This window comes from Procambarus clarkii, chromosome 75, assembly GCF_040958095.1.
Source record: "Procambarus clarkii isolate CNS0578487 chromosome 75, FALCON_Pclarkii_2.0, whole genome shotgun sequence".
Taxonomy (NCBI): Eukaryota; Metazoa; Arthropoda; class Malacostraca; order Decapoda; family Cambaridae; genus Procambarus; species Procambarus clarkii.
The window spans coordinates 21,850,388-21,870,946 of NC_091224.1; the positions used below are offsets into that span (position 1 = coordinate 21,850,388).

General features: G+C 40.8%; 1 protein-coding gene across 5 annotated transcripts; it reads left to right on the forward strand.

Annotated features, from left to right (window-relative positions):
* On the forward strand, nt 1-20,140 carry LOC123771812 (alpha-(1,3)-fucosyltransferase C). Of its 5 annotated transcripts, none has more exons than XR_011224685.1 (11): nt 1-148; nt 9,197-9,269; nt 10,092-10,207; nt 11,602-11,851; nt 12,992-13,164; nt 14,968-15,096; nt 15,310-15,432; nt 15,595-15,783; nt 18,044-18,202; nt 18,588-18,676; nt 19,260-19,399. XR_011224685.1 is itself a non-coding variant. In XM_045764539.2 (11 exons), the coding sequence occupies exons 2-11, from the start codon at nt 9,243-9,245 to the stop codon at nt 19,970-19,972; spliced, it is 1,350 nt and encodes a 449-aa protein (XP_045620495.2). In that variant the 5' UTR covers nt 1-148; nt 9,197-9,242; the 3' UTR covers nt 19,973-20,140. The 5 variants fall into 5 exon arrangements, 4 of the variants coding, with proteins under 4 accessions (XP_045620495.2, XP_069169370.1, XP_069169368.1 ...); XM_045764539.2 differs by lacking the exon at nt 18,588-18,676 and adding an exon at nt 19,969-20,140 and having other exon boundaries at nt 19,260-19,439; XM_069313267.1 differs by lacking the exons at nt 1-148; nt 18,588-18,676 and adding exons at nt 4,540-4,591; nt 19,969-20,140 and having other exon boundaries at nt 19,260-19,439.
* The last annotated feature ends 419 nt before the right edge of the window (nt 20,141-20,559 follow it).

The following is a 20,559-nucleotide window of genomic DNA, read 5'->3' on the forward strand; positions in this document are numbered from 1 at the left end:
GACGCCCCGGTGTACGCACCTGTTTACAGCAGACATAAATTCACACATTTGGGACGTGCACATACTTACATACTGAATGAGCGGACTCTGCCCATGTCATCCATGATTTGACTTTAAGTGGTCTCGACAAACTGTCTCAGTGGACCACGTGAGTACCAATCATTGCTCGGGGGTCAATGGGTAAACGGGTCCATAAGAGGCAACTAATGGCCTCTTACATAGGTCATTAGTTGCTCAATTAAAAATTATTCCTTCTTACTCGCGTATTTCTCTTAAAGAATTTAAAAGGAAATTCTAAAGCTTTCACTAGAATTTATCTTTTTTTTTTGCCGGAAGTGAGGCAGTATTTCTACTCACTTTTGGTAGATTTAAAGGCTAGTTAAGTATATTAAACGTATCTTACGGTAAGCTACTACATATGATTTGTTACACAACCTTTTTATCGTTTGAATAAATTGAATGGTAGTCTGAAAGTAGATCCCATAATTACGTGGTTATGCTTCCATATTTATTTATTTATACAAGAAGGTACATTGGGTTTGTGAGGATACATAGCATGGTGTTTACATTCTTGTAAAGCCACTAGTACGCGCAGCGTTTCGGGCAGGTCCTTAATCTAACAGATAAGTAGGTAAATTCTAGCAAAATTTATAAAATGTTAATATTGAAATGGTAAAAATGGTAATATATTGATATTACTGAAATCTTATTCTTCATATACTTGCTGGAAACTTGTAATTTTAAGTTACATTCAGTTCGTTTTATTAAGGTACTTTCCCCTCCAGGCGGTTAAGATGGCTAAGTTTACAACAGCCTAAATAATACCGCCAGCCGAAATACCAGAGTTACCGCCAGACGTTTTCTTATTCCTGCAAATATTAAAATAACGCTAAAATAGCTTGGACGAATATTATTTTTGCTGCCCACTATCAAAATGTACCGCAAGGTATCTGTATCCTGGGCTAAAGGCGATAACAATACTCAGTGCTCAGTACAGCACTGCACCCGCGGGGTACAAGTTTAGCTAAGAGATCATCATTCTTCCACACACTCAGAAACAGGAGAAGACTTGTATTGGATCCATTTAGGGGTAATGGTGAGCGTATCTAGAATTGCCATATGAAGATTTGACCTTACATCCTACACTTACAGAACCTTGAAAAGAGTAACTCGGTCCATAACTTCGTCGGTTGTTTTGGGTTATTTGTTGAAAGTTTTGGCAAACCCAGACTTAAACTGTTTGAGTGTTTTACAACACTGAGGGTTGGGAATAGGGTTTGAGGTGTGGGGTTGTTGATATGAGGGGCTTACCTCACTTTAACTTGCATTTAAATGCTTGTTATATTCATGTATTTTATTATGAGGATCAGCGTCGCGGCTCCTGGTTGACGATCTGGTCATGAAGTCACGGTCACGGTCATGACCAGACGCAGCTGCTTGCAGCCTGGCATATAAATCACAGCTCGGTTGATCAACTTGTTTTGAGATTAATTTGAATATGTTTAGCCCATGCACTTTGGATAATTATGGCTGTTATCTTTGGGACTGTAATGTTAAAACTAATGATTGAAGACAACAGTCCAAGAGTCGCTCTGACTATGGTGAGAAGGCTTCAAAATCTTTATTAGTTACCACATTTGTGAGGTCATAAAAATGTAGGTAGACTGACTTTGTAAAGATAGATTGATTGATAAAGATTAAGCCACTCAAGAGGTGTCACGGGCATGAATATCCCGTAAGTAAAGATAGTTAGTTGTTCAAAATTCGCTACCTGGAACAAAAAGTTTCAAGTAGCACGGGTTATGGTAAGCCCGTCGTAAACAGGTATAATTAATTAATTTGTTTGGTAGTGCTGCGTACTTTAATCATCGAGGATGTTTAGAATATAGTTCTTAATTATGTAATGTGTTGAAACACAGTATGTACTTGACCATATCTATTCGTATTTTAGTTAAATAATGATGATAATAATTTATATTTATATAATTGTACAGATATGATACAATGGTTAATTGTTTGTTACGACATATGAACATTTAACAACGCCACAGTTATGCACAGCAATTTCGGCCCTTGTGCAAAGTGGGTTTGAAAACACCTCAGGGTGTGTAGTTTTAAAGTGAGGGAGTGTAGAAATATGGATTTGTGTGGTTGTAGGTATTCCTTAAGAATGGTTGTTGAATTGTAGATTTATTATTTACTTATTTAACTATTTAATAAAAATTAAATGTTTATAGATTTAATGTACATTTAGTGTTGTTATTGTTATTATCTGCAGCTTTTTTTTACCCTGGTGCACGTTTCTCTTAACATAATGCCTCTGTTCAGCTTGCAGTCAATCAATTCCCAGGAGTTAGGCAACTATTATGTGGTCGCATCCTGGATAGGGAGGGCGAGACCACTAGAGAAATAGTGGCCCTCGGGTAAATCTGGTAAAAATATAATTGAGTGTATATATTTATATCCCTGAAAAAATTAAAATTAATTTATACCTCCGTCCGAGATCATCCCAGACTGCTGCCTTTATCGACTGAGCTATGACATGGTCAAAAAGAGTTGAAACCGAAGTTCTACTGAACTTACTGGATCCTGCAGCCTCTCCGAGACACAAACCAGGGTTTTACACAACCCTTGTTCATTTGATGCATACCATTCTCAATCGACTTGAAAATGATCCAGGACGGACCGAAACGTCGTCGTCCCTTCACCTTCTAGTGTGTGGTCTGGTCAAATTACGCTATTGGGATTTCTGTGCGCAAGTTATACCTCATTTTTTACATTAGATATCCAAATATTATTTCGTTTTCTTTAAATGCAATTTTATTTGCCAAAAGAAAATTATTATTAAGGGGTAACAGTTATATTATTTTATCACTCATCTTGCTCCTCTGTATCTAACTAGCTCATCGTGATTGCAACTTACTTAGCTAAATAAATTGTGGGGTTCAGTCGCTGAGCTAGTTATGTGCCTCTGTAACCATTTCCACTACCGCCCACAAAATTCGTATGGGGTGCATAATGAACGCACTAAACTAAAAAAAACTATCATTCGTGTATACTTTTCTGCTTCGTTATTTACCTATGTATCTATTTCTGCTAGTACCTGTTTTGCACTTTTCATGTATCTGCATTTGTGTATGGGTGTAGTTAGTTTAGTTAGTTTATTATGCACCCCATACCCATCTTGTGGGGGGCTAGTGGAAAGGGTTACAGAGGCATATAATGGGCTCAGGGACTGAACCCCACAATTCATTTAGCTAAGCAAGTTACACTCTTGATGAGCTAGTTACAAAATTCAGTATAAGTCGTCACATCATAAATGGGTTTGAGATCGACCACAAGTACAGTTTCTAAATTAAGCAACTGACATATGTGGAGAGCTAGTGTCACAATTGATATGTTTGTCCTGCACACCGCCCCCCATCTAGTGGGCAGCGGTGGATAGGTTACAATCACTTAATTACTACCTACAGTTAACAAACTGGGGATATTTGGCTAAGATTTCAGATCATTTTGAATGAAATATTTACACATCTTTGGAACATTGATTATAGAATTGTCTCTGAATTCACGTATTTTTTCGCATTCCATCACATAGTGACGGAGGGTGTGCGAATAATTTTGTTGACAGTTTACATTTGGTCAGGTCTACATCAGCAGATAATGAGAACTCCCAGAGATACTTGTAACCGAGTCTAACCCGAGCAGTAGTAACATCTAGAAGTCTGCTGATTTTATTGGATGATCCATAGATGTGTGGCTCCTCTTGCATGATAGTATGATGATAGATGGAATTACTGATGTCGATTTCACTTTACCTCAGATCTACAAGATTTTCTTGAAATATGAGAAAGTTAAATATACATTGCTGCAGTTCTGTACATCAGTTACTTTTTCCTGTTATATTATTATACAACATTTTCCATTGTATTTTATATTGCTGACAAAGAATATACACACACCTGTAGATGCACTCTGCTACTCTGTATGTAATATAATATATATAATATATATATACTGAGAGTTTACTTTAGTCCTGAATATAGTCCAGGACTAAATTATAATAAACTTGCTGGTTGGCCAGTGAGTTATTGCGGTGACCTTCATAACCCTCCAGAGACTGATAGTTTGGTGTAGCGTTTGAGGCCTAAGTAGTAACTTGGAAGATAGTGAAAAGTGAGGGGTAATGAGTGAGAAGGGGAGCGATTGAGGGGTAATGAGTGAGAAGGGGAGCGATTGAGGGGTAATGAGTGAGAAGGGGAGCAAGTGAGGGGTAATGAGGGAGAAGGGAAGCAAGTGAGGGGTAATGAGTGAGAAGGGGAGCAAGTGAGGGGTAATGAGTGAGAAGGGGAGTAAGTGAGGGGTAATGAGGGAGAAGGGGAGCGATTGAGGGGTAATGAGTGAGAAGGGGAGCAAGTGAGGGATAATGAGGGAGAAGGGGAGCAAGTGAGGGGTAATGAGGGAGAAGGGGAGCGAGTGAGGGGTGTGAGTGAAAGAAGTCTTTACCAAGCAAGGTTGGCCCAGTCTGTCTTAAGTGTCTCTACGGTGCGCACTGTTGCTGCTCCTGCAGTCAACTGATTCCACCTCTCAGGTGAGCTGACCCCTACAGCTCTCCTGCTGACCCCCCCCCCCTCCCTCACCACACACACACACCTTCCTGTTGACCCCTACACCCTCCTGTTGACCCCTACACCCTCCTGTTGATCCCTACACCCTCCTGTTGACCCCTACACCCTCCTGTTGATCCCTACACCCTCCTGTTGACCCCTACACCCTCCTGTTGACCCCTACACCCTCCTGTTGACCCCTACACCCTCTTGTTGACCCCATACACCTTCCTGTTGACCCCCACACCATTTTATCGACCCGTCATAACCATTTTGACCCCACACCATCCTGACCTCCCTGATACCATCTTTGACCCACACCATCATCCGGATCTTACGCCATTCTTTTGATCTCACCTGTACCCACGTCTGTACCCGCTATAACATCCACAAGTGTACCCATTCCTGTACCAGGTCGTACATCCACGAGTGTATCCACTTGTGCTAGTGGCTTTATAAGAATGTAAAACTTCAAGTCTCTGTACTCTCATAAACCCAATGTACCTTCTTGTATATAAATAAATCAATAAATACATCCACAAGTGTACCCAGTCGTACATCCACAAGTGTACCCACTCCTGTACCCGCTCGTGTATCCACAAGTGGACCCGCTTATTGCCGGTAGCTAGCTGTGTTTTGACTCGTCAATGTAGTCCTGACTACCATGCTTGTATTGTATATCAGGGACACTCGGTGTCATGACTCAAAGCTCAAGCTTTTCTCTATTAATAGTGACACGTGGAGGCAAGGGTGTGGGGGGAGACTTAGTTAAACTTACCTAGTTAATTAATAAATAAAATAAATATGTTTATTCAGGTAAGGTACATACATACAAGTGATGTTACATTAATGGATTGATATATAGATAGAGCTAGTACATACAATGCCTAAAGCCACTATTACGCAATGCGTTTCGGGCAAAATTTACATTCTTATAAAGCCAGTTGTATGTGCGGAAGATGAGTTACAGCTCTTTGGCCCCGCCTGTCAGCCTTTAATCAGTGTAAGGGTTACAGAGCTAATTGTAACTCCGTTTTATCTAAATTGGAGGCTGTATATGGAGTCTACCTCCACCATTTCATTCTTTGATAAATTCCATTTGCTCGGGATACTAACTGAGGGGACATTCCGATACTTAGTTTCCTGATTTACCCGAGGGCCACTAAAACTATAGTGCCCCTCGACGAGTACTGGAAGTCGGCGGCTTGTCATGTTCCTTTGATCGTGTGCCACCCGTGCTAGATAGTCTATCCTCGTCTGAAATGTCTATTCAGCCTGAGTATGTTATATGTTGGGATCATGTACTTGATTATTTGTTCCTGTAGTAGTGAGTTTCAGCTCTTGGACCCAGCCTTTCCAACCATCGGTCGCCTTATGCAATGTTCTATACATAGATATGATAGACATCGTACATGTTTGTCATATCTACGTATAAAACTGCAGATATATTTGGTTTTGTAACCCTCCAATCTAGTAATTTAGCTGCTATAATATTAAGCTGAAGGAGTATACTCTCATGTTGACCAGACCACACACACTAGAAGGTGAAGGGACGACGACGTTTCGGTCCGTCCTGGACCATTCTCAAGTCGATTGTGACTTGAGAATCGATATGATCATTCTCAAGTCGTCACAATCGGATTGAGAATGGTCCAGGACGGACCGAAACGTCATCGTCCCTTCACTTTCTATTGTGTGGTCTGGTCAACATACTTTAACCACCTTATTGTGACTCATCGCCTGCAGTATACTCTCATATCCTGATTAATTTGTCTAGGGCCTTTAAAAGTATATACGTATCAGCACTGTTGGCCTATGGCGTAGTAGCCGTATATTCCTTGTAGAAATATACGTATACTTTATAGTAGTGAATATTCCTTGTATAAAAGTATGGCACTAGCCGTTTTCTTGCTGTTTGGTGGTTCTCCCCTCGCTAATGGAACATTGTAAATTATTGATACATTGTAAATTATTAATTTACATTGTAAATTGAGAGAACATTGTAACATTGTAAATTATTAATTATTCGGTGTTTCTGCTGTATTGTTTAGCATCTATGGGATGCTTGGTTTACAGATTTTTAGCACATGTACAATAATAATAATAATAATAATAATAATAATAATAATAATAATAATAATAATAATAATATTACTTTAAATGTTATATATGGTACATTTGAAACATGATACAGAGTATTACCAGGTACACAATATAAGTTACATAAACCCACTAATACGCAGAGAATTTAACTTACCTGCTGCAACTTCAGCGCTGGTTAGGGTGTGTGTGTGTGTTGTTAGCTCTTGGACCCCATCTTTAGAGAACAATAGAGAACCCATCGGTTCTCTAATGTACTAATTCCTATTTTACCTATCATATCTACTACATATATTTTTCTCTCACATCCCCAAAATGCAGCCCGCAGCAGCTTACCGACTCCTAGGTATCTATTTACTGCTAGGTGAACAGAGGAATCAGGTGTAAGAAACTCTGTTCATTTCTTTCTGCTTCGACCTGGAACCGAACCCGGGTCTGTGAATCCCGAACTCAGCCTTCTCGGCTGCGATGACCTGTGTGCACTCGCCTAATTGTTGGTTGAGTTTCGGCTCTTTGGTCCCGCCTTTCAACTGTCAATCAACAGGTGTACAGGTTCCTGAGCCTATTGGGCTGTATCATATCTGAACTTGAAACTGTGTATGGAGTCTTTGGATAAACTGTCTTTATCTACCCTATCAATTCCTTTGAGAATCTTGTATATGGTGATCATGCCCCCCACCCCCCTAACTCTTGTATCTTCAAGCGACGCGAGGTGCAATTTCTTGTAGTCTCTGCTTGTAGCTCATACCCTTCAGTTTGGGTACTAGTCTGGTGGCAAACCTCTATATCTTCTCCAATTTAGTCTTATGCTTGACTAGATTTTGACTTCAATCTGGAGCTGTGTATGTGTGTGTGTGTGTGTGTGTGTGTGTGTGTGTGTGTGTGTGTGTGTGTGTGTGTGTGTGTGTGTGTGTGTGTGTGTGTATGTGTGTTTGTACTCACCTATTTGTACTTGCAGGGATTGAGCTCTGGTTCTTTGGTCATTGGTCGTGTGAGCATGCATGTGTGATTGTGTGTATTTACTATTTGTATTTACGTTTGTGTCTGCAGAATCGAACTATTTAGCTCTTGGACCCCGTCTTTCTAGCCAGTCTATTTTACTTCTATTATGTCTACTACATACATTTCTCTCTAACACACGCACACGCACACATCTGTGTGTGTGTACTCACCTACTCACCTAGTTGTGTTTGCGGGGGTTGAGCTCTGGCTCTTTGGTCCCGCCTCTCAACCGTCAATCAACAGGTGTACACACACACAGGTTTGTGTGTGTGTGTGTGTGTGTGTGTGTGTGTGTGTGTGTGTGTATATCGACCACTAAACAGGACCTGTGTACATTACCATGAGCGCGTCACAGGCCCGACCACCGTCGCTACGTTACGACCCGTCAACAAGGAACTCAACCCGGAATTAAACCTCTCTAAAGTTATTTTGTCTATAGCAATAAGTTTCTGGTGCAAGACTCACTCAAGTCTGGTTTGGTGTTGAGCGGACGTCTTATGAACCTCGAGAGGGTCATTTTAAGTCTACCAAACTCTAGAGTATAATGTCTATCTGCCTCTAATTATTAATGTCTATTAGCATCTGGAGGGTTATTAAGGCCTAACAACCTCTGGAGGGTTATTATTGATGGATGTAATTCTGGTGATTGAACCAGGATTGAGGCACATTAATTCACTGTGATCTAACGGGAGATTTTGCGATCCTGTAGATACAGTACTGAAGGAGCCTATCTCTAATCCAAGGGGGTGAGCACCTTTCATTCACTCTGTCCTCATATTCCGGCTCTTTACCTATCCTCGTATCCTAGCTCTAAGTCCATCATATTCCAACTCGGATTGTCCTCGTATCCGAATCCTAAGTCGACCCTCACAGCCCAGTTCTTGGTCTATCTCACATTCCAGCTTCTGATCTGTCCTCGAATCCCAGGGATTATCAACAGAGTTAAAACAAAAGTACACTCAAGTTAAAACACGAAACAATGGATTCACATAAGGAAGGTTTAGATATATCAAATAAATAGACAAATACTGACTGGGGAATTTGATTGCTAAATCGGCGGATCGAGTTTCCGTGAATAAACAGAAAAACAAAGCTCATTGCGACGTTCGAAGGATTGCTTGGATAAGTGCTTGAGTGAATGACTTGGAGGATAGGTTTGTTAAGTGCTTAAGTGAGGGACTTGGAGGATAGGTTTGTTAAGTGCTTGAGTGAGTGACTTGGAGGATAGGTTTGTTAAGTGCTTGAGTGAATGACTTGGAGGATAGGTCTGTTAAGTGCAAGAGTGACTTAAAGGATAGGTTGGGGGGATTTGTAGGATAGGTTAGATAAGCGCTTTAATGAGAGATTATATATAAATGAAGCTGCCAAATATGGGTCAATAAGACTTCAATAGCTCCACTATATTATTATGTGTTTAAGTCTTTAATGACATTGACAGTCGACAAGTCTTGGTTCCTGATACTTGTTTAATTTAATTCTACATACAGGTCTTTGTTGTGGGGGAGAGTACAGACAACAACACTGCTCTTCGCTATGCTTAGAAGTGTCAGGAAAACCAAGGTAAGTAATACTAAGGTGGGTGTGATGAACCAAGGAAGTGTCCGAGGAACTCAACAGGATATTCTAGTTTTGACTTAATAGATCAAGAAGCACGTCTAAGGCGGTACGTGAGCCTAGACGGGATATCCCGTTGCAACCCGTGGATATTAAGAGAATGAGCGGAAGCCTTGCACTAGCGTCTTATATATTTCAAGTCCCTGTAAACAGGTGAGAGTATAGATTCAACATACACATCCCCATCAGGCAAAATATATTCGAGTAACGTTGAATCGACATTAAAATGTTTATTTTTACATCTACGTTATTTATCCAGATTTGCCACAGGGATATATCCATACACATCTTCCTAACCCATATGTACACAGATGCTACTCACACACAGAGTACTCACACACAGAGTCACGTACTCACACACACAGTCACGTACTTACACACACAGTCACGTACTCACACACACACACAGTCACGTACTCACACACACAGTCACGTACTCACACACACAGTCACGTACTTACACACAGTCACGTACTCACACACACACACAGTCACGTACTTACACACAGTCACGTACTCACACACACAGTCACGTACTTACACACAGTCACGTACTCACACACACACACACAGTCACGTACTCACACACACACACAGTCACGTACTCACACACACACACAGTCACGTACTCACACACACACACACAGTCACGTACTCACACACACACACACAGTCACGTACTCACACACGATCCTCCATTACATTAAACAAAATCTCCTCTCTTTCTGCCCCCTGACGAATATTACTTATTTCTTCCCCGCTCGTCAGCGGGTGTTCCTGACGATGGTGTTGGGGAGTGTGCTGATGCTGGCGTCCTACCAGCTCTACACCAGCTCTCAGCGCGGGCGTAAGAGCAACCTCGCAGATGGCATCAGGAGCCTGGTGTGAGTAGCGAGAGTGAGTGAATGAGAAGTTTATTTTAAATATATATTTTCTCATTGGTGTATTTATATGAATAAACGACACATGGTTTATTTTTTCAAAGGAAAAAACACACACACACACTCACACACACAAACACGTCCCTGGAAGACTGATGAGTAAGGGAAGACATGATTGCCCCCTACAAAATTGTCAGAGGAATTGACAGGGTGGACAAAGACAAACTATTTAGCATGGGTGGAACACTAACAAAGGGGGGCACAGGTAGAAACTGATCACCCAAATGAGCCACAGACACTAGAAAGAACTTTTTCAGGGTAGTTAACAAACGAAATGCATTAGGCAGTGATTTGGTGGAGGCAGACTTCATACACAGTTTTTAATGTAGATATGATAGAGCCCAGTAAGCTCAGGAATCTGTACAAAAGTTTATTGACAGTTGAGAGGCGGAACCAAAGAACCAAAGCTCAACCCCTATGGTACTAGATGAGTACATATTTCCTCACGCCACCACCCATCTCACAACCAGGCTATAAGTCCCAGGCTTAAAACCCAATGACCCCAATAACAACATTTGCATCACCTCTCCCTCCTCAAACCAACCTTCAAAGGAAGCCTTCGGCTTATACAATTACCAAAGGGATCCTAAAAATCTGGTAACCATATGTAAATGCAATCTCCAGCAAATCAGATTCAGTGAAACTGACAAGAACAAACCGGCAGGGAAGTCTAATTACAGGTGCAAAAATTGCTAGGAATGAATTATAAATATTCTGATACATAAGCAGCTGCTGGTTATGGCCGTCAAACAACTCGCCAGAGAACAGTAAGAGATCAAGAGAAGAGAGTTTGTCCAAAGTTGGAGGCCAGACGCTTGCGTCTAGCCTCACCCAAATTTACAGGAGGAGTGGTCTTTGGTATGGGGCAAACATAAGTTCGTCGGGGTAAGCCTAAATTAAATGCTTTAAGAAAAAATTGTAATTATAAACATCCCTAAGCCATTTTCATCGAGTTAAAGTGTGAAATATGGTATGTAGTTAACTTGGAGTTTGGAAGAGGTAGAGATTGAGAGGGGGAGGCAGACGGACAGACATACCCATGTATCCCCCTCTCCCTCCAAGTGAATTTATTTTCCCAATATTCCAATTTTCGAATTAACACATGCTCTCAACCTAACAGAAATGTCCTCATTCTTACCTTACCTTACAAATGTCCTTTTAAATGCCCTGTCTTTAGCAATAGTAGAATAATAGGATTTTTCTAAATGTGTACTGTTGTTGTTGTTGTTGTTGTTGTTAAAGATTCGCTACTTGGAACAAAAAGTTCCAAGTAACACGGGCTATTGTGAGCCCGTAGATAGATACGCGAAATGAAGGTAATCTGGTTTATTAAACAGATCGACTGCGGACCACTTGGGAAAGAAAATTTCTGTAATCAAAGAATCATTGGATGTAAAAACGCATGCCTGGTTCGGGAATATCCAATTTTCTTCAAATTTACCTGAGGATTCAAACTTACCCTACATAGACGAGAAGTCGTTAAATATCACCACGAGACCAGTGGATTTGTACAATGAAGCGATGGCAAGCAAAGGCGATCTTGACCCTGACAATCCCCCACTAAAGAAGATTCTCTTCTGGAATAGCGTGAGTATTTGGTGACATTTAACAGATTCAGGGAGACATTTGTTTATATATACCTTTAGAGTAGGTATTGTTAGGATAATATTACCAACTTAACATTCCACGACATTGAGGAATGAAAAAGGTGATAGTTTGTGTTTAAAAAAAATGGTTCGATAAAAATTAGAGATCAAATGTGTGTATTGTTGTGGGTCATCTCCTTGGGAGGTCTGTTGGCCTAAGGAAACCTCTATATTGCTAAAAGGTTTCCTATTCCCGACAATGTAAATCTATTGTCTCTGACAATATATAGTTCATTCGCCAATTTTAGCTGAATAAATTTCATTACGTATTCGAGAGTCCAAGGAAGAAATACAGGATAACAGCTGGACAAATCTATAAACCGACCAGCAAGCAAGGAAAGCGGTAGACACGCAGACACGCCGGAAAAAACAAGAGAGGATAGCTGGAAAAGACTGGTAGAAACTGATAGGCAGCCATGAAGAAATTGACAGGAAGGCAGGACTCATCGGGCAGGCATAAACAAACAGGTTCCAAATGGCAGACAGAAAGGTAGAAAATACAAACGAAGATTATTAGGGCCACTACAATCATTTGCTGACCATTCAGCAAAGTATACTTAATTTAGTCTGGAACGTATCCAGGACTAACCAGTGTAAATACACCTTTTGGTGTATATAATCTTCCATAAAGTTTAGTTTGGTTTGATAAATTGGACTTAATAACCTCCCAGAGGTTGAAAGACATTAGGCCGCAACAACTGCTTACTGACCAACCACCAAGTACACTTTAAGTCCTGTACATAGTCCAGGACTAAAAGTAATCTTTTATAATGAGATCCATAATAACGGATATGTATTAGTTGTTTACAAACTATTATTTATGATGTATTTTATCGACCACGGATGTTTGGCTGAAAAGGCGGTGGTTATGTTCAACTTGTTAAATGGTTAAATGAACATAAAATGTAATATTCTATGGAAATTCAAGTTGGTGGCATTTCGTCTTTCCTTAACACATTAACGGATCTAGATATTGTTACAATTTTCGCTAATTATCACAGTACTGTATAGTAAAAACCTCCCTAAATGCGCACTTTTGTGAACTATTGTAAACTACTGTGAACTTTACGCACATCTACAGGCTTACGACAACATGCATTACGGGTTCGGGTTTGGTCGGGAGCCGTTCCTGCGGGCGGGGTGTCCCGTCAACACCTGCATGACTACGTCAAACCGATCCAGGTTCCCTCTCAAGGATATTGATGCTCTGATGTGGCACTTCCGGGCCAATGATAGATCCCTGCCAGCCACCAGGTACGCACCTTAGTTTTTCAATGCGTCGCTTTGTGATTAATTTTAATATATTTTTGTACAAATACTCTCACACATAGACTACAAATGTTGTTGAAGAACTGAACTGCAAGTATTTTAGCCAGAACTAGGTCAGTCCCTGATGGCGCAGGTGATTAAGTTTATTGATTAAGCGATTGATTAAATGTATTGTCTTTATCATCACTGCGTCACAAGGCAGGTATTTGGTCTGGGTTCTAGTCCGTTCAGAGAGGATTGACTAGGAGCCAATTTTTAATTGTTCGCCTCTGTTCACCCACTAGTAATTGAGTACCTGGTTGTTAACTGATTGGTGGGTCGTGTTCCAGGGGAAAACTAATAGTTAAGGACCCACGTTTTTGGGGCCAAAACTAGGCCGCAAATATTGGGCCACAAGTATTGGACCAGACCTAGACTACAAGTTATGGTCTAGACCTAGGCTGCAAGTTATGGTCTAGACCTAGGCTGCAAGTTATGGTCTAGACCTAGGCTGCAAGTTATGGTCTAGACCTAGGCTCCAAGTTATGGTCTAGACCTAGGCTGCAAGTTATGGTCTAGACCTAGGCTGCAAGTTATGGTCTAGACCTAGGCTGCAAGTTATGGTCTAGACCTAGGCTGCAAGTTATGGTCTAGACCTAGGCTCCAAGTTATGGTCTAGACCTAGGCTGCAAGTTATGGTCTAGACCTAGGCTGCAAGTTATGGTCTAGACCTAGGCTGCAAGTTATGGTCTAGACCTAGGCTGCAAGTTATGGTCTAGACCTAGGCTGCAAGTTATGGTCTAGACCTAGGCTGCAAGTTATGGTCTAGACCTAGGCTGCAAGTTATGGTCTAGACCTAGGCTGCAAGTTATGGTCTAGACCTAGGCTCCAAGTTATGGTCTAGACCTAGGCTCCAAGTTATGGTCTAGACCTAGGCTGCAAGTTATGGTCTAGACCTGCAAGTTATGGTCTAGACCTAGGCTGCAAGTTATGGTCTAGACCTAGGCTGCAAGTTATGGTCTAGACCTAGGCTCCAAGTTATGGTCTAGACCTAGGCTGCAAGTTATGGTCTAGACCTAGGCTGCAAGTTATGGTCTAGACCTAGGCTGCAAGTTATGGTCTAGACCTAGGCTGCAAGTTATGGTCTAGACCTAGGCTGCAAGTTAAGGTCTAGACCTAGGCTGCAAGTTATGGTCTAGACCTAGGCTGCAAGTTATGGTCTAGACCTAGGCTGCAAGTTATGGTCTAGACCTAGGCTCCAAGTTATGGCCTAGACCTAGGCTCCAAGTTATGGTCTAGACCTAGGCTCCAAGTTATGGTCAAGACCTAGGCTCCAAGTTATGGTCTAGACCTAGGCTGCAAGTTATGGTCTAGACCTAGGCTGCAAGTTATGGTCTAGACCTAGGCTGCAAGTTATGGTCTAGACCTAGGCTGCAAGTTATGGTCTAGACCTAGGCTGCAAGTTATGGTCTAGACCTAGGCTGCAAGTTATGGTCTAGACCTAGGCTGCAAGTTATGGTCTAGACCTAGGCTGCAAGTATTGGGGCCAGAACTAGACCACAAGTACTGAGGCTAGAACAAGGCCTCTAGTGTTCGACCAATAGTCAGCCATAAGATAACCAAATTTTACAGTACTGAGCAAATTGTGAGTTAGAATGATCCTTAAATTCGGATTATTTTTGATCGTAAGTATATACCTTATTTATATAGATCAGTTTGATATTAATACTAAAGCACCCTCTCTTATAAATCTTATATTACTGATGACTTGACATAGCAATTCATAATAGTTTCTCGTGATGAATTTAGGTCTCCACATACTCGCTACGTGTTCTGGGTGATGGAATCCGCCTCGTATCTCTTTGGGGAGTTGGGTTCCTACAAGAACATCTTCAACTGGACCTTCACCTATAGACGTGATTCGGATTTCCCGAACCTGTAAGTCAGCTTTCGTTACTGAAATGTCAGCGTCACTACCATCAGGAGGGTAGAAATAGCCTAAACTACTCTATCCCTTTGAGATGTATTTCTTTCTTGTCTCAATAAACATATTTGAACTACCATTATTGAAACATGTTCTTTATTTCTACAGGGAGACGTTGTGATTTAATGGGGTGTGATATGCGATTTGAAGGTGTTTGTTACTTGCAGGTACGGACAAGTGTTTCGCCGTACGAAGCCTCTCCAGCCTCAAGAGAGAAATTACGCGGCCAACAAGACCAAAATGGCCGCCTGGTTTGTTTCCAACTGCAATACGATGAGTGGCAGAGAAAAGTAATTCACACCCCTTCAGGCAACCATTTATTAAATATAAATTTAAAGCTTTATGCTTTTAAGCCAAAGATCGTAAAGTTTAATACGCATGTCTTGTCAAAAAGAGTTAAAATTGTAAACAAGAATGTTCTTAAATTATTAAATAGTCTTTTCTCAAATTAGGGTGGTGGAAAAACTGAGGCAGTGGATCACCGTGGATCAGTATGGTGCCTGTGGGGAGTTGAAATGTGATAGGCAACAAGAAGCAGAGGTCTGTTTCCCAATGCTCAACTCTCATTACAAGTTCTACCTGGCCTTTGAAAATTCCCTGTGTCAGGATTACGTCACTGAGAAATTCTTCAACAAGTTGAGGTTTGCTAATAAAAAGTTGATTTTCAAGCAGTCTGCTCCTCTCGAAAACAAATACTTATATAACAAATACTTTAATTTGCGATTTTCTACATTTACTGGAATAATGCATATAAAAATTTATCAGAATAAGTTTAAGAATGATCATTTACAGGGCTCCTTAGACGGCTGGACGAAAGGTTAGCCAAACACTGGCTTATACACTCACAATTAATCATACTACTTTCCCAAGTTGCATTACTCTGGAGACTCCCATGTTTGTCATTGTTTCATTTACTCATACATATCATTTTAATCTTCGCCGGACGCAGGCTACCTCTTCTCTTTTCTTCCATGGATATAGGAATGACCACTGTGTCTTATAATTAAAACACGGCGTTTTGGCCTAATGACCTTCCACAGATCGTTGTCGTAAAGACCAGCATGTGTGTGTGAACCCTTATCTCCCTGTATATATGCAGCATAAATCCATTTTATACTAGTATATGCCCTATATATATATATATATCCTCTAGCATGTAATTGGGCTGAGGAGATGTGTCTATATATCTTTCTCGTGGATGTATTGTCTTTAATCTCACGTCTTTGTTCCGCATTAAGTAAACCGTCTATCCTTTTCCATTGCAGGAATTTCATCATTCAAGTTTAAGAGGCATCCATTAAAAGGATAACTTAAAAAAAAACGAATGCCGTGAAAATAGACCCGAAAACCCGCCCGTCATTTTAAGGTTCCCCAACGTCAAGAAACTGTCGTACTAAAGTGCCCTTATCCAAACATGCCAGAGGACCCAAAACAGAAAACGGGACAGTGGCATCAATTTCGTGAGCCGCTACCATTTTCTAGTACGACAATTTTTGGCCTTAGGTAGAGTGTACGTCAAAATGCGACGTTCCATTAGGAGGACGGAAATAAACACATCGGTATAGGACTGTTGGCTACATATGACGCAAAGTGCATCATACAGTACCATCACACAAGATGTGTTCAAAGGCCTATTATTTCCCAATATTTGCAAAATTTCAATTACATTTCATACGACATTCCAATAGACTTTCAGGCTTTCACAAATATCACTTCCTCCTAACCTCTGTACACTGCAGCTCTGAGCGTGTTCACGACCTCCAAGTTATCCGCTCACCCATGGCAATATCTCAATATGGCCTGGCACCCTGGTTCATCTCAAATAATAGGTCGTATTTTGACACTAAAATCCCCCAAGATACAAAATACGCGTGCTGTATTGACATGACAGCAGCGAACAAACAACCGCGTTTTCTATGGGTGATCAGTTAAGTCAGGTTGGTGGCTTGGCTGTTGTTGTTGTTTAAGTTTCAGCTACTGGGAACAAAAAGTTTCAGGCCGGTCGGGCTATGGTGAGCCCGTCGCACTCACCTGACACAGATGTGCAAGGTGGTTTGGGTACGCACGTTTTAATATACCATCTTTTGTCTGTTGGGGCAACTCTAGAAGACGTACAGCAGCCACGGTCGTAAAGTAGACTAAGCAGCTCCTAAGGCTGCTAAGACATATGAGTAACAATCAAATTAGCTGAAGTATGATTGTGCCTTCGCCCGCCAGAGGTCTCTGGGGGCCGAGTGGCCATGTTTTGACAAATATCCTCAGTGCTCACACAACTTCTGAGGAAGGAGGTTGGTCACTGTTTCTTCTTTTCGCCACCGTTTTCCGAGCACGGAACTTCTTGAAAACAGAATATTTATGGATAACTTAAGTATAGGTAAATCTAATAGAGGTCGCCCCCGAAAGGAATTTGTGAAAATAGCATACGATATACAGTATCAATATTTTGAGGAGGCAATACGTTGTGAGGGTGGGAGGTTAAATGCAATATTGTTACATGTTAAATTTTAGTCTCGGTATTTTCGAGATAATTAAAAAAAAGTTTATATAGTGATCTAGAAAGCAGTAGTAAAAAATTGTGATTTTTCGTCGTATGAATCGATAAGTACAGCCTTGAATGATCCCAAGTGATAACCGATCCTTGACTCTTGTGATGTCACATAGTCTCCAATTATCATTTATTGTTATTGCTCCGAGAAATTGGATTACGGCTTATTTAGTCTGAAAATTAAGTATTCATTGCATAAATATGTTCATTTAGTAGTGCGGCAGAATTGTGGATAGTAAAATCAGAGTAAAAAGGGGGGGGACCTCTGACAAGCCGCGAGCTTCCTGTCCGCGTCGAGGCCACTAGTATTAGTGGCCCTTAGGTAAAGGTTGGTAAAAGTTCAGGTCGACCGGCAGGTTGGACGTGGTTCCTGTGGTGTACGGACTGGGCAACTACTCTGCTAGCGCACCGCCACACTCTTACATTGATGCTCTCAAGTTCCCCACCGTCAAGTCTCTAGCGCTCTACCTCATATACCTCAACAACAACGACACTGCTTACAATGAGTACTTTAGGTCAGTTTCAGAAATAAATATAAATTAAAATTTATCTGTTTAGACAAATTATTGGCCATATGTTATTTCACCTAATTCACTTGTTCACTTAGTAGTTAATAAGTATCCGGGAGTTTGTCAACTCTTGAGGGGTTGCATCCTGGGGAGGGTCAGTAGTTCGACCTTGATAGGCCCTCGATACAAGCCTGAAGTATACATATACACTGATATCTTGTCTCCGACATTGGGATATACAGCTTGCAATTGGAATACTCGCCTTCGTGCGACTAGTTACCTGCAGCCACCTGCTATAATAATTATAGATATTCCATCCTTTTTCTTGTAATTACAGTGTTACACTGTCTAGTGAACTCTGTTCTAAACATGGCAAAACTCTTTTCACTAGAGCTTTCTGGTCTTAGTGTCGTCAGATGTTATATTCTCTCTCAACCTTCTCTGCACTCTAACATCACATCCACAAACAATTTATTTGACGTAAGTTAATAAAATATAATTGGCTTTTGTTTCTGGTCAACATTAATTGTATATAAAATTGTGTATAAACAAATATATTCTAATGATCCCTTAAGGAATTAACTTAGGTCAGATTTTAACCCCCCAGCCGATTATAGAATTGTGGAAAAACTGATCTTGGACCATTCAAGCTAAACGCACATTTGTGTGATGCCCAAAGCGATCCCAGTATGTTAAAGGAACAGATGAAATGTGCCTGTAAATTAGCAGTGTAATGGAGGTGTAGGATGTATGAGAATTTCATGGTCTTCCTATACTTATAAGGCCATCGCTGGCAGAGAGGCTATAGAACTGGGTTGTTAGTTTTACAGCGTAGGGGCCGAGGTTCGAATCCTTAAGGGATTATTAGTCTTTATTGAAAAACTGATACTCGAGTACCATCATAAGGATATATATATACAGGTGTATACACCACGAGTTTACTGGTTGGTCTGTAAGCACCTGTGGTGGTCTTAATAACCCTCCAGAGGTTGAAAAGGCCTTAAACGAGTCAACAGGCATCCTACATATTACACATTTTAGTAAAGTATTTACTTTATTTCAGATGGAAGCGCTTTCATCAACAGCCACACGATTGGGTTCTGGTAGCCAAGCCTTTCTGTGACCTGTGCGAGCGTCTCCACAGCGACAACACGACCAAAGTCTACAATATGCACCATTGGTTCGTCGATGGGAGCAGCTGCAAGATATTTAACTCGAAGGATATAGAGGCCTTCATCGCTGGGTACGCTGCCGTCCAATCAATTCTCTCAGGCCAACCCGTCCTCTTAAAAATAACGTCACTTTTCGCTCGTATGCGCGCTATGGCCAGATTTGGACGTAATTTGAAATGAAATACAAAAGTGACGTACTGTCCCGTTTTCTGTTTGAGCTGTCCGTCCTACGCGGACAGGTTAGGAGAGGAAACTTTCAACTAACGTTTTTCATAACGTTTTGAAACTTTGAGAATTTCCTGTCCACCTAACCTACTAGAGGACCCTTAACTTACTGTTGAAAAAAAAAATCCCAAATTTATTTACATTTTTTTTTAATTTTCAAATTACGTCCACTTTCGGCCATACGGGCAAACGGCCAAAAGCGACGTTATTTTTTAAGAGGACAGGTTTCAGTACAGATGTTTACCACATTGTCTACTGTTTGTGTAGGTTGAATGATAACCACTGTATCTACCACTCAGTGGTAGATCACCATCTACCACTCGGTGGTAGATAGCCATCTTTTAATTAAATTAATTCGTGTTTCATTTCTTACAGGTAACGTGCGGGAGAGACATTTTCTTCAGCAGAAAGTTATAAATAGGTTTTTGGTAAATAGCTAATCTCTTAGAATAGTCCTTATAAATATGTAAATAGTGATAGTTCACACAGTATCTGTATCATCTATTGCCATTTATGGGATTTTATTTTTAAAGAAAATTAAAATTAAGATTGTGTTAGTTATCCCTTTAATTGTTGCAGTTATGTTTTGGCCATCTTAACCATTAGATTACGGCCAACGTTATTTCACGTATGTTATGACCTCAATATGCCACTCGAGAGGATATATATAATTATATATATTATATACACTGAGAAGTGTAACCCACTTCTCGATTTATATACTCGAGTTTACTTTAATCCTTGACTATGTTCAGGACCACAGTATTCCTGCTGGTTGGTCAGTAAGCTACTGTGGTTGCCATGATAACCTTCCAGAGGATGTTAACGTTAAACCCAACATCATACATATGCAGGCGATGAGTCACAATAACGTGGCTAAAGTATGATGACCAGACCACACACTAGAAGGTGAAGGGACGACGACGTTTCGGTCTGTCCTGGACCATTCTCAAGTCGATTAAAGTC

Bases quoted from the DNA above. Each gene is read 5' to 3' on its own strand.
- LOC123771812 (XM_045764539.2), top strand. From the start codon at position 9,243: ATGCTTAGAAGTGTCAGGAAAACCAAG. The intron at 9,270-10,091 runs GTAAGTAATACT...CCCGCTCGTCAG, and splicing joins GAAGTGTCAGGAAAACCAAG to CGGGTGTTCCTGACGATGGT. The intron at 11,852-12,991 runs GTGAGTATTTGG...GCACATCTACAG, and splicing joins AGATTCTCTTCTGGAATAGC to GCTTACGACAACATGCATTA.